The sequence below is a fragment of the Thalassophryne amazonica genome, chromosome 13, assembly GCF_902500255.1.
Source record: "Thalassophryne amazonica chromosome 13, fThaAma1.1, whole genome shotgun sequence".
NCBI classification, from domain to species: domain Eukaryota; kingdom Metazoa; phylum Chordata; class Actinopteri; order Batrachoidiformes; family Batrachoididae; genus Thalassophryne; species Thalassophryne amazonica.
In genome coordinates, this window is record NC_047115.1 from 99,517,458 (window position 1) to 99,535,233 (window position 17,776).

At 40.7% G+C, this 17,776-nt stretch overlaps 1 protein-coding gene across 1 annotated transcript in view; it reads right to left on the reverse strand.

The window, feature by feature from the left end:
* Nucleotides 1-17,776, reverse strand: part of vps8 (VPS8 subunit of CORVET complex) — a 371,669-nt gene that overhangs the window by 290,217 nt on the left and 63,676 nt on the right. The window contains exon 7 of the mRNA XM_034184542.1: nt 16,237-16,361. Within this exon, the coding sequence (XP_034040433.1) occupies nt 16,237-16,361 (125 nt within the window). The remainder of the gene's footprint in view (nt 1-16,236; nt 16,362-17,776) is intronic.

The window sequence follows — 17,776 nt, forward strand, 5'->3', positions numbered from 1 at the left end:
ATACTGACCCTGACATTTTCATTTTCAGATACTGACCCTGACATTTTCATGTTCAGATACTGACCCTGACATTTTCATGTTCAGATACTGACCCTGCCATTTTCATGTTCAGATACTGACCCTGACATTTTCATTTTCAGATACTTACCCTGACATTTTCATTTTCAGATACTGACCCTGACATTTTCATTTTTAGATGCCGACCCTGACATTTTCATTTTCAGATACCGACCCTGACATTTTCATTTTCAGATGCCGACCCTGACATTTTCATTTTCAGATGCCGACACTCACATTTTCATTTTCAGATACTGACCCTCACATTTTCATTTTCAGATACCGACCCTCACATTTTCATTTTCAGATGCCGACCCTCACATTTTCATTTTCAGATGCCGACCCTCACATTTTCATTTTCAGATGCCGACCCTCACATTTTCATTTTCAGATGCTAACCCTCATATTTTCATTTCAAGGGTTAAGTTTGAAAGGGAATTCATAAGGCTTGGTATTGTGGCATTCTGGTTCTCATTTCAAAATTGTTTTAAAAGACAGAAAAAAATTCACACATAGTGCAAATTTGGTCAATTTGTGCATAAAGTGCGGATGAAGCAGGAATTGTGTGAAAAATGTGTAAAATCGTAGCTGCCTCGTACACCTGTTGCTACAACTATTTGTGCACATCAGCAGCTGAAAGAGAGTGTGCGTTGTGAGAGCCCATCGAACCCTCTCACAGCAGGTGTCGACCAAATTCCAGCTGACACACACAAACATCTAACACCGCTTGCATGACACTTAGAAAATGTGTGGCCATTCGCAAAATCTATCATCACGAAAACAGTCTGTAGACAATCACTGTCAAGGTGGATGTGAAATTTGTCTAAGTGCCCCACAAGTGTGGCTTTGCAAACAGACACAGTAACACGTTGGTGTGTGTGCTGAAACGACACAAGGTGTGGCTGCCGACAGGAGCAGCTGTGGATCTGGACATCACGGCTGGGGACGTCCAGAATGTCCCGGCTGGGTATGGCTGCCCTGCGGCACGCCGTCCACAAGACACACGTGTCAGGGAGGACATGTGCACAGGGCCAGCTGCACACGCCGACAGCAGATGTGGACATCAGAGCGCACTGCTTCATTCATGTAATTTTGTGACTGTATATCTGTCACCATGGGTCATGTACAGAGGAACACACAGATCGTATTTGTATTGTCCGCTTGATAAGATGGATTCAATACAATGCAGTGTTTTTATATGCTGTGTGGTTTTATTTTTTTTTAAATATGTCTATGTCCTTCCTGATGTCAGGCAGATATCCCTGCACCTTTCACAGGACAGTGGTGGGAGCTCAGTGGTAAAGATTCTGGCTGGCAATCAGAGCTTTTGGAAAGTGCGGGTTCAATTCCCGTGGGTGGCATGTAATTTTAATTTTTTTTTTAATTTTCACAGCAGCTGTGAAAAGCTCTTGTGTTCTTGCGTGCACGGAACCATCACAGCATTTTTTTTTTTTATTGTTTCTTCACAGCAGCTGCACAATGTGGTTACACATTGGTTACACATTGTGCAGCTGCTTGCACTGTGTTCCCATGTGCAAGAACTGTTGCACCGGTATCGTGCACGCCTGCCCGTCAGCGTGATGTTTGCGTGGTTTGCTCATACGAGCTGTACGACGCGAATCATCCTGAGTTGTACATATTTGCACTATGTGTGAAGGGGCCCTTAAAGAAGGTCACGCACATCAATCTGGAGCGGAAAATCTAACTACTCGATTTAGAGTTGTTCTGTCTCCCTTTTTATCTCATCAATAAAGTTGAAGTATTTTCAACAGGTTAAGTTGCTTTGTCATATGAGTCACATCAGTCAAAAAACACACTGTGAAGAGGAGAAAAAAATGTATAAAAGTGACATTGAAGTAAAAGCTGCACTTTTTCTGTATGGTGAACTCACTTTGTAACAGTGTTTCCCTGAGGGTGAGTTTAACAAGACAGTGGATTGTGCACACCATAGTGTGTGCTGGTAGTTATCACTGGGACCTTTAAGTTACAAGCATAAGCAAGATGGACAAATAAATGTATGTTATTTGATGCAGTTCGGACAAAAGAAATCATCAGAGGGACACAGGCTGCTGGTGCCCAGCAACATGGAGAAGGGAAGAGTGTATTTATATACGAATTACTGATGACAATCATAATAACAATAATAAGCATGATTTTTCAGTGTATAAGTCTGACTGAAGTGTAATTTCCAGGACCTCTCAAACTAGGGGAAAAAAGAAAAACAAATCACTGGAAAATACAGCAGTGTTGTCATTACATGTTAATTCAATTCAATTTAGTTTATTTATATCATGCCAAATTACAACATAAGTCACCGCCAAGGTGCTTCACTAGAGCAAGGTCTAACATTACCTCAGCTAATGAAGCGCAGGTTTTTCTTTGGTCTGGTTTGGTTGGGTCTGGGACCATGCCCTGGTGACACGTGCACATATCCACCACACTATGGACCTGCCTTGGGTCCCCCTGCTCTTTAAACTAACCATCTATCAGCCAAAGCCAGGCTGAATGTGGGAGTCCCAGTGCCGTCTACAACACTGAGGCACATGAATGAATGAATGAATTTTTATTTGGTGCACACAGACATACTTAACAAAAGAATCTCTCATAAAACAAAAGAAAAGAAAAGAAAAGAAAAACTCAAACAATTTCCCAGTTTTGTGCAGCCAAAAGGGTGTCGGCTGAAACAAAGGCTTAAAAAAGGCTTATATTGTTTTTATAAAGCCTTTTCAAGGCAGCCAAAGTACCAGATAATTTAATACTATCAGAACAGGTATTCCAGATTTTAACACCTTTTACAGAGATGCAGTGACTTTTTACAGTAGTTTGAATCTTTTAGCTGTCAAATACTAATGTTCCTCTCAGGTGGTAACAGGACTCCCTCATTTTAAACAGTTCCTGGACACGTTGAGACAAGAGTTTATTGTTAACTTTATACATGGTCTGTATCGTAATATAATCAACCAAGTCCCAGAATTTCAAAATGTGTAAACAAGCAAACAGTGAGTTTGTTGGCTCACGATATGTTGTTTTTTAATTATAACTCTTAGAGCTTTCTTTTGTAACAGAAATATTGGGTTTGTATTTGTTTTATATGTGTTTCCTCAAACTTCAATGCAGTAGGTCATGTGTGGGACAAGCAATGAATGATGCAGCGTAACCAACGAATGCTGGGAGAGGAAGTATTGTGCTTTATACAGAATCACAATAACTTCTGATATTTTGGATTTAACATAATTTATATGAGTTTTCCAACTTAATTTATCATGGATAAAAACTCCAAGAAACTTCATTTCAGTTACTGTTTCAATTTCAGCATCACTCAATTTCCAAATATAACACATTTTGTTTTACCTAAATGAAGCGATAATTTATTTGAATCAAACAGTATTTCAATTTTTGTAGTTTCCTGTCCATCATGTCCAGGAGCTGTCCCAAATGATCCCCACTACCAAACACAGTCGTATCATCAGCAAACAAAATACATCTCACAGACATGGAAACCAAACCTATATCATTAATATAAAACAGAAAGAGTAACGGCCCAAGGACTGAACCCTGGGCACCCCACATGTAATCCTCAAAAAATCAGAAATTGTCCCCCCAAAATGGACACACTGATACCTGTTGTGTAAATAGCTAGCTATCCAATCAAGGGCCAGTCCTCTAATACCGTACTTCTGTAATTTGCCCAATAGTAAAGTGTGATCTGTGGTATTAAATGCTTTCTGCAAATCAAAGAAAACTCCTACAGTGTATTTCTTCTTCTCTATTGCATTTATAACTTGTTCAACAAAATCAATTAAAGCCAGTGAAGTAGTATGATTTTTTTCTAAAACCATACTGCTCTACACCGAGTATGTGATGTTTAGTTATGAAATCGTTCAACCCCTTTACAAAAATCTTTTCCAGAATTTTTGAAAACTGTCGTAACAATGAGATTGGCTTGTAGTTTGAAAAGACGTTTTTTACCAAATTTGAATCGTGGTATCACCTTAGCCATTTTCATTTTGAAAGGAAATTTCCCAGTCATCAATGACAAATTACCAATATAAATCAAGGGTTTAACAATACAATCAATACTATTTTTTAATCAAAAACATATCAAGGTTGTCACTGTCAGTTGATTTTTTCCCCCTTTTTAGCTTATGAACTATGTTAATAATTTCATTTTCATGTTTCTTTAATATACATTGAATCCAGAGTTGTATTAATTGTTTTGCTGTTGTCCAAAGAGCACGTTTTTGAGGATACAATTGAATTGTCATGGTTTGGCCCCCTCCAGGCTCCTGTTATGGTTTTGTCATTTGTCTGTTACCCTGCCCAGTGATTTTCAGTTTGGTTGTTTTCTTTTGCCTCATAGTTAGTGCCATTTTAGTTTTGTCTCTGCGCTTTATTAACTTTGTTGATTCTACTTTTCTGTTTCTTTTCTGTCATTGGATGTACTGTCTGTTTATATATTGTTGTCACATGTCAAAAAATGAGGTGGGCTTCATAGATAATTGGCAAAGCTTCTGGGGAAAACCTGGTCTTGTTAGGAGAGACGGCATCCATCCCACTTTGGATGGAGCAGCTCTCATTTCTAGAAATCTGGCCAATTTTCTTAAATCCTCCAAACCGTGACTATCCAGGGTTGGGACCAGGAAGCAGAGTTGTAGTCTTACACACCTCTCTGCAGCTTCTCTCCCCCTGCCATCCCCTCATTACCCCATCCCCGTAGAGACGGTGCCTGCTCCCAGACCACCAATAACCAGCAAAAATCTATTTAAGCATAAAAATTCAAAAAGAAAAAATAATATAGCACCTTCAACTGCACCACAGACTAAAACAGTTAAATGTGGTCTATTAAACATTAGGTCTCTCTCTTCTAAGTCCCTGTTGGTAAATGATATAATAATTGATCAACATATTGATTTATTCTGCCTTACAGAAACCTGGTTACAGCAGGATGAATATGTTAATTTAAATGAGTCAACACCCCCGAGTCACACTAACTGCCAGAACGCTCGTAGCACGGGCCGAGGCGGAGGATTAGCAGCAATCTTCCATTCCAGCTTATTAATTAATCAAAAACCCAGACAGAGCTTTAATTCATTTGAAAGCTTGACTCTTAGTCTTGTCCATCCAAATTGGAAGTCCCAAAAACCAGTTTTATTTGTTATTATCTATCGTCCACCTGGTCGTTACTGTGAGTTTCTCTGTGAATTTTCAGACCTTTTGTCTGACTTAGTGCTTAGCTCAGATAAGATAATTATAGTGGGCGATTTTAACATCCACACAGATGCTGAGAATGACAGCCTCAACACTGCATTTAATCTATTATTAGACTCAATTGGCTTTGCTCAAAATGTAAATGGGTCCACCCACCACTTTAATCATATCTTAGATCTTGTTCTGACTTATGGTATGGAAATTGAAGACTTAACAGTATTCCCTGAAAACTCCCTTCTGTCTGATCATTTCTTAATAACATTTACATTACTCTGATGGACTACCCAGCAGTGGGGAATAAGTTTCATTACACTAGAAGTCTTTCAGAAAGCGCTGTAACTAGGTTTAAGGATATGATTCCTTCTTTATGTTCTCTAATGCCATATACCAACACAGTGCAGAGTAGCTACCTAAACTCTTACCTAAAGAGCCTGTTGCTCTATAAAAAAGGGCTCCGTAAAGCTAGGACATCTTACTACTCATCACTAATTGAAGAAAATAAGAACAACCCCAGGTTTCTTTTCAGCACTGTAGCCAGGCTGACAAAGAGTCAGAGCTCTATTGAGCTGAGTATTCCTTTAACTTTAACTAGTAATGACTTCATGACTTTCTTTGCTAATAAAATTTTAACTATTAGAGAAAAAATTACTCATAACCATCCCAAAGACGTATCGTTATCTTTGGCTGCTTTCAGTGATACCAGTATTTGGTTAGACTCTTTCTCTCAGATTGTTCTGTCTGAGTTATTTTCATTAGTTACTTCATCCAAACCATCAACATGTCTATTAGACCCCATTCCTACCAGGCTGCTCAAGGAAGCCCTACCATTATTTAATGCTTCGATCTTAAATATGATCAATCTATCTTTATTAGTTGGCTATGTACCACAGGCTTTTAAGGTGGCAGTAATTAAACCATTACTTAAAAAGCCATCACTTGACCCAGCTATCTTAGCTAATTATAGGCCAATCTCCAACCTTCCTTTTCTCTCAAAAATTCTTGAAAGGGTAGTTGTAAAACAGCTAACTGATCATCTGCAGAGGAATGGTCTATTTGAAGACTTTCAGTCAGGTTTTAGAATTCATCATAGTACAGAAACAGCATTAGTGAAGGTTACAAATGATCTTCTTATGGCCTCAAACAGTGGACTCATCTCTGTGCTTGTTCTGTTAGACCTCAGTGCTGCTTTTGATACTGTTGACCATAAAATTTTATTACAGAGATTAGAGCATGCCATAGGTATTAAAGGCACTGCGCTGCGGTGGTTTGAATCATATTTATCTAATAGATTACAATTTGTTCATGTAAATGGGGAATCTTCTTCACAGACTAAGGTTAATTATGGAGTTCCACAAGGTTCTGTGCTAGGACCAATTTTATTCACTTTATACATGCTTCCCTTAGGCAGTATTATTAGACGGCATTGCTTAAATTTTCATTATTACGCAGATGATACCCAGCTTTATCTATCCATGAAGCCAGAGGACACACACCAATTAGCTAAACTACAGGATTGTCTTACAGACATAAAGACATGGATGACCTCTAATTTCTGTTGTGTGGCTGGGGGGGCCTGGCTGCCTTTTGTTTCTGTTTTCTGTCCTGTCTTTTGTTTTTCCTTCCAGGTGGCTTGCATTTGGGAGTGAGTGGCTGTGTAGCTGAGTTTATCAGGACCTCACCCTGATCACCTGAGGCTGATCACCTGCGGCTCGTCAGGACTCACAGCTGTGGTGCATCTACATGGATTGGAACATGGTGGCATTTAAGACTGGAGTACACAGTGTGTACTTGCCAGAGACTCGACCTTGTGACCAGACGGGTGAGATCGTCGTCTCGGGAGCCATCTCATCATCAGTGGATGCAGAGAATGTCCAGGTTTGATGCATGGTCTGTGAAAGAGGAGGGGGTGAGGTCTCACGCTCGTCAGCACACTTCCTGAGGTACGTTAGATTTTGTGACTAACATTTATACAGTCAGTAAATGTGGTGTCCCTCACACCTTATTATATTGAGCTGTATGTTGGTCGTGTAATCAGCTTCCTCTGCAGTGGAGTTTTGTGAACTGGATGTTCCATGCCTGCAGGGTGGGAAGCTGATTAGTAATTAAGCCAGGAAGTGTTTGCTGTTTGTGCACCTTTGAGCGTTCTCTCTGTGTGTTGAGTGTGGACTCGCATAATGATTCCTTCTTTCACAGACTCGGTTTGTCGCGGCCACCTGGGGGGTGTCGGCGGGGTCCTTGGGTCCGAATTGGTTCTGGCTCCGGACCGTTAGCGCTGCTGGGAGCGCACCGCAATCCACCACGCCCGACCGCGCACTTTTATATTTTTTCACATCACTGTTATGTTTATTAAACTCTGTTATCCTTTGTACCGTGCTCTGCTTATTTTATACTGGGTCCTTCAAACGCTGGTCGGTTCTCCGGGCTGCGTCCGACACATAATTTCCTGCTTTTAAACTCATAAAACTGAAGTTATTGTACTTGGCCCCACAAATCTTAGAAACATGGTGTCTAACCAGATCCTTACTCTGGATGGCATTACCCTGACCTCTAGTAATACTGTGAGAAATCTTGGAGTCATTTTTGATCAGGATATGTCATTCAAAGCGCATATTAAACAAATATGTAGGACTGCTTTTTTGCATTTATGCAATATCTCTAAAATTAGAAAGGTCTTGTCTCAGAGTGATGCTGAAACTAGAAGGAGAGAGCATATCTCTCCCATATTGGCCTCTCTTCATTGGCTTCCTGTTAATTCTAGATTGATTGATTGACATGTAGTTCCATTCTAGTTTAGTCTTATTCTTTTTCCTTGTTGTACTATTTTGGTCTCATTTTATTTTCTAGTTTCTGTCACTGATTTCTCTGCTTCTGTTCACTTAGTTTCACTCTCCTGCACTCTCTTGCCCCAGCTTTCACTCTGCTTCTGTTTAGTAAAGTTTCACTCTCCTGCACTCTCTCGCCCCAGCTTTCTCTCTGCTTCTGTTTAGTAAAGTTTCACTCTCCTGCACTCTCTCGCCCCAGCTTTCTCTCTGCTTCTGTTTAGTAAAGTTTCACTCTCCTGCACTCTCTCGCCCCAGCTTTCGCTCTGCTTCTGTTTAGTAAAGTTTCACTCTCCTGCACTGTCTCGCCCCAGCTTTCTCTCTGCTTCTGTTTAGTAAAGTTTCACTCTCCTGCACTCTCTCGCCCCAGCTTTCTCTCTGCTTCTGTTTAGTAAATTTTCACTCTCCTGCACTCTCTCGCCTCAGCTTTCTCTCTGCTTCTGTTTAGTAAAGTTTCACTCTCCTGCACTCTCTCGCCCCAGCTTTCTCTCTGCTTCTGTTTAGTAAAGTTTCACTCTCCTGCACTCTCTCGCCTCAGCTTTCTCTCTGCTTCTGTTTAGTAAAGTTTCACTCTCCTGCACTGTCTCGCCCCAGCTTTCTCTCTGCTTCTGTTTAGTCAAGTTTCACTCTCCTGCACTCTCTCGCCCCAGCTTTCTCTCTGCTTCTGTTTAGTAAAGTTTCACTCTCCTGCACTCTCTCGCCCCAGCTTTCTCTCTGCTTCTGTTTAGTCAAGTTTCACTCTCCTGCACTCTCTCGCCCCAGCTTTCTCTCTGCTTCTGTTTAGTCAAGTTTCACTCTCCTGCACTCTCTCGCCCCAGCTTTCTCTCTGCTTCTGTTTAGTAAAGTTTCACTCTCCTGCACTCTCTCGCCTCAGCTTTCTCTCTGCTTCTGTTTAGTAAAGTTTCACTTTCCTGCACTCTCTCGCCCCAGCTTTCTCTCTGTTTCTGTTTAGTAAAGTTTCACTCTCCTGCACTCTCTCGCCCCAGATTTCTCTCTGCTTCTGTTTAGTAAAGTTTCACTCTCCTGCACTCTCTCGCCCCAGATTTCTCTCTGCTTCTGTTTAGTAAAGTTTCACTTTCCTGCACTCTCTCGTCCCAGATTTCTCTCTGCTTCTGTTTAGTAAAGTTTCACTTTCCTGCAGTCTCTCGCCCCAGATTTCTCTCTGCTTCTGTTTAGTAAAGTTTCACTTTCCTGCACCCTCTTACACCTGCTGGACTCATCTTTGTCATGTCCTCACCTTCTCCACACCTGACTTTTATCACGTCCTGATTACTCCACCTGGATTTAAGCCCTGTCTTTCATGTTCTTCACTGCTAGTTCGTTGTGCTCCATACCTTGTGCTTCTGCCCTCGTCCCAGCCATTTTTGCTCTTTTTCACACCATAGTTTTGACTCCAGATAAAGCCTTTTGATAATTCCCTCATCTCTGCCTTTGAGTCTGCATTTGTGTCCTCCACCTCTTGTGCCCCTCATTCAGGAATCCTGGCATGAATTTGATAAGTTTTTACACACATTAACAAAATAGTTGTTGAAATGATCTACAATAACTTTATTTTCTTTTACGATTTTGTCAGAATCTGTATGAAAATATTTTTTTTTCTTTTTAATGATTTCATTTAAAATCTTCCAAGTGCCTTTAATGTTGGTTTTATTTTTTTCCAATAAATGACAGTAATACTGCTTCTTATACAATGCATAATGTTCGTTAATTTGTTTTTGTATGTCTGTTTGTTTTTGTCTTTGTTTTTGTAAGTTGGAAATAATTGAAATAATTCATATCCTTATGAATATCCTCACTACAAATATCACACCAATCTTCTGAGGTTCTCATCAGTAACATCAGCGAGTCACCTGCATGGTGACTAGCACCCAGAGAAATGCCAAAAAGCAAAAATCCCCCAGCTGATGTTTCAAGCACAATGTGAGTGAGTTTGCATGAATGACAAATTGTCAGTCATCCTCCATTTCTGTGCTCATAGGTGACCCTCAGAGATCCATACTGCGTCCACTTTTATTTTCACTTTATGCGATGATTTGGCAACTGACTGTCACAACTCCAACTCTCAAATGTGTGCAGATGACAGTGATGTTCATACATGGCAGCAGTTCAGTTCAAGCTGCAGGTCAGCTTACAAATTTAATGCAACATATTTGAACATTATTACAACTAAAACAGTGTGTATAGTTTTTAGAAAGTGCAGATTCAGATGTATTTGTAGTAAGGGAGAGACTGCAGGTTGTCTCAGAATTCTATTATCTCAGCACGCTCACTGACGGTAAGTTTTCTTTTGAAGGTCAGACACAGTAGAAAAAGTCTGTCATTGAGTCAAGTTTGACCATGTGATCATGTTTCTGAACTCAATCTTTTCTCATGTGACACACGGTTTACCAACCTGGTCTCGGGCCAACACCACTTTACCGACATGCTCTTTGTACAAACAAACCCTGAAAGTACTTGATTTAAAAAAAGTAAATATCATCACCATTGCTGAAGTTTTAGTTGGACTAAGTATCTGTGTGATTATTTCAGGACATTTCATTGTGATAACTGTGGGCGGAGGTGGTCAGCTCTTAAATTCTTCACTACTAATCTCTGAGGGTATTAACACTTCCAGGTAAGCTGTATTCTGAGACTGTTGTTTCAAGTCCTGGTTATTCATCTCTGATACTTACCTCATACATTAATAATTAATACATTCATCTTTCAAGACATTTATGTCTTATTGTAACAGTTACTTTCTGAAGACCGGCCCCATCTGTGCACAACATGACCCCTGGAACACGTGATCTTTGTAGCCCAACATATTAATAATGCTACAGTCAGAATGATCAAATCAAATCAATTTTATTTATATAGCACCAAATCACAACAAACAGTTGCCCCAAGGCGCTTTATATTGTAAGGCAAAAGCCATACAATAATTACAGAAAAACCCCAACGGTCAAAACGACCCCCTGTGAGCAAGCACTTGGCGACAGTGGGAAGGAAAAACTCCCTTTTAACAGGAAGAAACCTCCAGCAGAACCAGGCTCAGGGAGGGGCAGTCTTCTGCTGGGACTGGTTGGGGCTGAGGGAGAGAACCAGGAAAAAGACATGCTGTGGAGGGGAGCAGAGATCAATCACTAATGATTAAATGCAGAGTGGTGCATACAGAGCAAAAAGAGAAAGAAACAGTGCATCATAGGAACCCCCCAGCAGTCTACGTCTATAGCAGCATAACTAAGGGATGGTTCAGGGTCACCTGATCCAGCCCTAACTATAAGCTTTAGCAAAAAGGAAAGTTTTAAGCCTAATCTTAAAAGTAGAGAGGGTGTTTGTCTCCCTGATCCGAATTGGGAGCTGGTTCCACAGGAGAGGAGCCTGAAAGTTGAAGGCTCTGCCTCCCATTCTACTCTTACAAACCCTAGGAACTACAAGTAAGCCTGCAGTCTGAGAGCGAAGCGCTCTATTGGGGTGATATGGTACTATGAGGTCCCTAAGATAAGATGGGACCTGATTATTCAAAACCTTATAAGTAAGAAGAAGAATTTTAAATTCTATCCTGGAATTAACAGGAGGCCAATATGGGTGAGATATGCTCTCTCCTTCTAGTCCCCGTCAGTACTCTAGCTGCAGCATTTTGAATTAACTGAAGGCTTTTCAGGGAACTTTTAGGACATCCTGATAATAATGAATTACAATAGTCCAGCCTAGAGGAAATAAATACATGAATTAGTTTTTCAGCATCACTCTGAGACAAGACCTTTCTAATTTTAGAGATATTGCGTAAATGCAAAAAAGCAGTCCTACATATTTGTTTAATATGCGCATTGAAGGACATATCCTGATCAAAAATGACTCCAGGATTTCTCACAGTATTACTAGAGGTCAGGGTAATGCCATCCAGAGTAAGGATCTGGTTAGACACCATGTTTCTAAGATTTGTGAGGCCAAGTACAATAACTTCAGTTTTATCTGAGTTTAAAAGCAGGAAATTAGAGGTCATCCATGTCTTTATGTCTGTAAGACAATCCTGCAGTTTAACTAATTGGTGTGTGTCCTCTGGCTTCATGGATAGATAAAGCTGGGTATCATCTGTGTGACAATGAAAATTTAAGCAATGCCGTCTAATAATACTGCCTAAGGGAAGCATGTATAAAGTGCAAACAATCAAGGTTTTCCAGCTGCTGAGTGCCAGCGATCAGCCTGACACACTCAGGCCGTCGAACGGGTTAGTTTATACTATCTGATGGTCAGATTGAGAGAATGATGTGCAACACTGAATCTAGCAGCAGAGGAATGTGGAACCCGGATTCTAGATAACTGATAAGAGCAGTTTCACAAAGGATTAGTAACACATTTGACCCACTTGACTTTGCTGGTTACAGAGTCAACAAAGAGCAGGTGGGGCCCGCTGGCAGCACACAATACAGACTTAAGTCCCAGACAGGCCCTGGGGCCCTCTGCCAAAAACTGGCTGTGCACAGAGACACGGATCATGGATATAAACCTTTGAGATTTATTTATTTATAATCTGGGTTTGATATCATACAGAGCCCCAGTTCACTCACTGACAGGGAAAACAGTCAATGCTACTTCAGGATGATTTAAATAAATTAATTGGTGGTGATTGGGGGTGGGGGGTGAAGAAATGATGATGTTGTCTCTGATCATTAATATTGCTAAAGTAAACGTGGAATTGAGATGGGAGCCGTAAAAAGGAGTGTGCATGCGCCAGAGTAACTTTTATTGATTGACTGATTTATTGATAAGGTTAATTACAGTCCGAGGAGCTTTTAATCGAAGGTGTCAAACATGAGACTCTTACAACTACTTCCGAGATTTTGACTCCTGTCGACATAACACAAGTTGGCCGTTACTCTCAACCTCCGAATGTGGAGTTTTTTTTAAGTGGAGATGTTTTGTGATGAACTGGTCTCTGAGCCGTCCCCTGGTGCCGTTTAAAGTCCTTCTCAGTAACTCCTGTTTCACGTCACACAGCTGCAGTACTGAAGTGTCATTAATAAGGTATAAACGTAGTGAGTGATGTTTTACCGGACAGCAGCTTGTTTTAAGTGGCCGCTGTGCTGCACCTGACTCAGGGCTGCTAATCTACGGTCTGAGGGCCACATTTGGCCAGGTCTCCTGTCCCTGCTTTACCAGGGTGTCTGAACCTAAACTTTGAAGAAAAACACACCCTGAGATCTGTCAGTGATGACTGGAGGAATTCTGTCAGTAAATCATTTATACCTACATAAATTGTTTGCACCCAAGCAGTTGGTGATGTGGAGGTAAATGAAGCTAAAACTGAGTGGTGCTATTCTTTGGGTGTTCTTTCATGTGAAAAATACATTTTCTTTGAAAACTAATTTTTTTGTTTTTGTTTTTGTTTTTTAACACTATTGATCAAGCGTTGCAGGACTATGGTAGGGTAACTTAAATAATGATGAGACTAGCACCTTTTTTTTTCCAAAAGGGTTTTTTTTCCTTTTTTGCAGAGCTTATGAGCGCCTGTGTTGTCGACCACTGTAGCTCCAAGGCCGTGCAGAGGCGATTAGCAATATATCTGGTGACTTTTACTTCACAGAAACTGCTGAGTTTGCATGCATGTGTCTAGGGGGGGTCTTCACAGCCCAATTAAGGAACTGTGAGATTTTCCAGTCAGCCAGAGGTCAGGGTTTAAACATAATGTGTCAGCAAAATCATAAATAAATAAATAAATCATGACTCATCGACTACTATTATGAAAAACGTGTCTAGTAGTACAAGTCAGGTAAACCCTAGATGAACGTTAGCTGAGTTTGTGGCAAAACCTTTTTCAGTGGTTGTATACTGTTCTGAGATGACATAAGATCAGACCTAAACTGATAACTGATCCCATGCCAGAGAAACGGACTTGTTACAGCAGCACATTCACAAGAGGTAGACCAGTGACAAAAATACAAAAGTATATACGTATATATATATATATATATATATATATATATATATATATATATATATATATATATACACGTATATATATATATATATATACACTTCACGCTATATGTTGTTTTTGTTGCACTTGGGGTTTTATAGATACAGACTAAATCTGAACTCAATCAGATAAGATTTAGAGGTCCCCCAGAGTGACACATGTTCTTCTCCCTCCTCTGACAATGTCACCCTAACGGGAGAAGACTCTGATGTCATTATTTTTCTTTTACAGGTACATGTGATGGCTTCTAATCGCAAAACGTGGTGGGTGGTTGGTCACCCAGAGGAGAACATTACTGGAATTACTGGATTACTACATTGCTTGTTTGAGGAAAATTGTTGCTTTGTGGGGGACCCTAAACAATGTGCCATTACAGTAAAATTTGGCACAGATCTTTTATTTTATTAGTGGAACAAGAACAACATGTGGCCCAAAAGAAAGAAAGAAAGAAAGAAAGAAAGAAAGAGATAGATAGATAGATACAGTGAGCAAAATAAGTATTTGAACACCCTGTGAGTTTGCAAGTTCTCACACTTAGAAATCATGGAGGGGTCTGAAATTTTCATCTTAGGTGCATGTCCACTGTGAGAGACATAATCTAAAAAAAAAAAAAAAAAAAAATCTGGAAATCACAAAGTATGATTTTTTTAAATAATTTATTTGTATGTTACTGCTGCAAATAAGTATTTGAACACCTGTGAAAATCAATGTTAATATTTGGTACAGTAGCCTTTGTTTGCAATTACAGAGGTCAAACGTTTCCTGTAGTTTTTCACCAGATTTTCACACACTGCAGCAGGGATTTTGGTCCACTCCTCCATACAGATCTTCTCTAGATCTTTCAGGTTTGGAGTTTCAGCTCCCTCCAAAGATTTTCTATTGAGTTCAGGTCTGGAGACTGGCCAGGCCACTCCAGGAGCTTGAAATGCTTCTTACGGAGCCCCTCCTTAGTTGCCCTGGCTGTGTGTTTGGGGTCATTGTCATGCTGAAGACCCAGCCAGGACCCATCTTCAATGCTCTTACTGAGGGAAGGAGGTTGTTTGTCAAAATCTCACAATACATGACCCCATCCATCCTGCCTTCAATACGGTGCAGTCGTCCTGTCCCCTTTGTAGAACAGCACCCCCAGAGTATCATGGTCTCATCTGACCACATGACCTTCTCCCATGCCTCCTCTGGATCATCCAGATGGTCACTGGTGAACTTCAAACACGCCTGGACATGTGCTGGCTTGAGCAGGGGGACCTTGCTGCCCTGCAGGATTTTAAACCATGACAGCATCATGTGTTACTAATGTAATCTTTGTGACTGTGGTCCCAGCTCTCTTCAGGTCATTGACCAGGTCCTCCTGTGTAGTTCTGAGCTTTCTCAGAATCATCCTTACCCCACAAAGTGAGATCTTGCATGGAATCCCAGACCGAGGGAGATTGACAGTCATCTTGTGTTTCTTCCACTTTTTAATAAATAATCATAACAGTTGTTGTCTTCTACCAAGCTGCTTGCCTGTTGTCCTGTAGTCCATCCCAGCCTTGTGCAGGTCTACAGTTTTGTCCCTGGTGTCCTTAAACAGCTCTTTGGTCTTGGCTATGGTGGACAGGTTGGAGTGTGATTGATTGAGTGTGTGAACAGGTGTCTTTTATACAGGTAACAAGTTCAAACAGGTGCAGTTAATACAGGTAAAGAGTGCAGGATAAGAGGGCTTCTTAAAGAATAATTAACAGGTCTGTGAGAGACAGAATTCTTGCTGGTTGGTAGGTGTTCAAATACTTATTTGCAGCAGTAACATACAAATAAATTATTAAAAAAAATCATACATTGTGATTTCCGGATTTTTTTTTTTTTCGATTATGTCTCTCACAGTGGACATGCACCTAAGATGAAAATTTCAGACCCCTCCATGATTTCTAAGTGGGAGAACTTGCAAAACCGCAGGGTGTTCAAATACTTATTTTTCTCACTGTAGATATATAGATACACAAACACAATTAAAAAACAGAATTAAAAACATTTTTTTGCTGTATTTTATTTTTGTTTTCAGTCCCAATGCTGGTTTTTCAGTTTTAATGGAACTTTTTCAAGATGTGTTTCAAGGTTTTCTTTTTCAGTGGCGGTTTTGTCTTTTTTTAGTAGCAAATTTTATTTTCAGCCTCAAAGTTAGCGGTGGCTGTTGTGGCTCCATGAGTGTGTACCCACCTGTCCTTTAGCAAATCCACACAGAAGTCGTGAGCAGTCGTTGTTGATGCTGAGGGCGGACACTGCCCCGTACTCTGCCCCTGTGGCCTTGGTGCCCAGGCACAGCCGCAGAGCCTGACTGGTATCTGGAGAGGAAGGAGAAGACAACACCAGCTCTGTTAGCTCCTCTAAGGTCCTCGGATTCCTGCTGCTGTCCAATATCTCACTTGGAAACAGTGCTTTCAGCTGAACATCAGTCCCCCTTCAGCTGTGTGGTCGAGTACTGAACCAACACCAATAATACCATGTTATAGTGCTCAAACTAGGACACGTGTGTGTGAGTGTGTTTATGATCAGATGAATAATACGGTGAACTTTTCAATGTGACTGGAGCATTTATAAATGTTGACCCCAGAGTAATCCTTCCACGCCTCGACCCAGCTCTCGCTGCCACCCTGGGATGGCCACCACTCATTGATGAGTAGGTGATGATGTACTGAGACTGGACGGTGAGTGTTGTTTCATCACCTTAAGTGGTTCTGAGAACCGGCTTGGCCCCTGGACAAGTGAACCAAAAGGCACTGACTCACACTAAACCCATTCTTGCACAAATAACACTTTATACATGGGATCATTTTACTGATACGATCTGCTTTGTGTGAGAGGTTTAGTGATAAGGAGCGGTGGTGCGGTCCAGTCCAGACTATGGACCGGATACTGGATAAGGAGGGCGTTGACATCTACCTCAAACTTTAGATAACCCGTGTCAATAACATGCCATTCTTAAGGAGCTGAAGTACACTGTGACTTCACGTCTTTCTTAATCGAGCTGAAGACTGGAGCAGAACCTCCCCTCCGACCTGCTGCACAGACAACATCAAAAAATAACAAATCCATCAGCAGACTCTGAAAGGTAGGAAATTCATCTTCAAACCCAATCCATCAGTTCAGACTCGATGTTCAGTGTGTGTGTTAAATCTTCAACAGACTTGATTATGTGGTTAGTCTTTATTTACGTGGGGGGACAATCAACACGCAGTGTTAGTCCAAATATAAGACCTTCCTCTTCTAGAATCAGAAGCAAAATCAGAATCGCCTTTATTGTCATTGTAATTTGCATTACGAGATTTGAGTGCAACTTCAAAAGGTCCTTTCTGTGGTGCGAGTAATTTTTAGCCAAATAAAAGATAGTGAAATTTATCAGTAAATTATTCAGAGTATATGTACAACTAATATAAACATAAGGTAAGGTAAAATAAAATAAAATAAAACGTGGACCAAGTAAAATGTAAAACGAGAATTATATACAACTGTGGAATCATACTGCACGGGAATATTGCACATGGTTTACAGATTGCACAAGAAACTTGAAGGTGCAGATTAGAGTGATTTGTTGTTGTTCTACCACTACATCTGAAAAATACGTTGTCATCTTATGATCGTAGACAAGGCTCTTACACATCGAAGTCGTAGGTGATGACAAAAATCCCTGCATGTGTGCTTCTCTGGCACGCGTTTTATGAAAACGCCCACAGCAGCCAAGACCAGGTGAAGGTCCTCC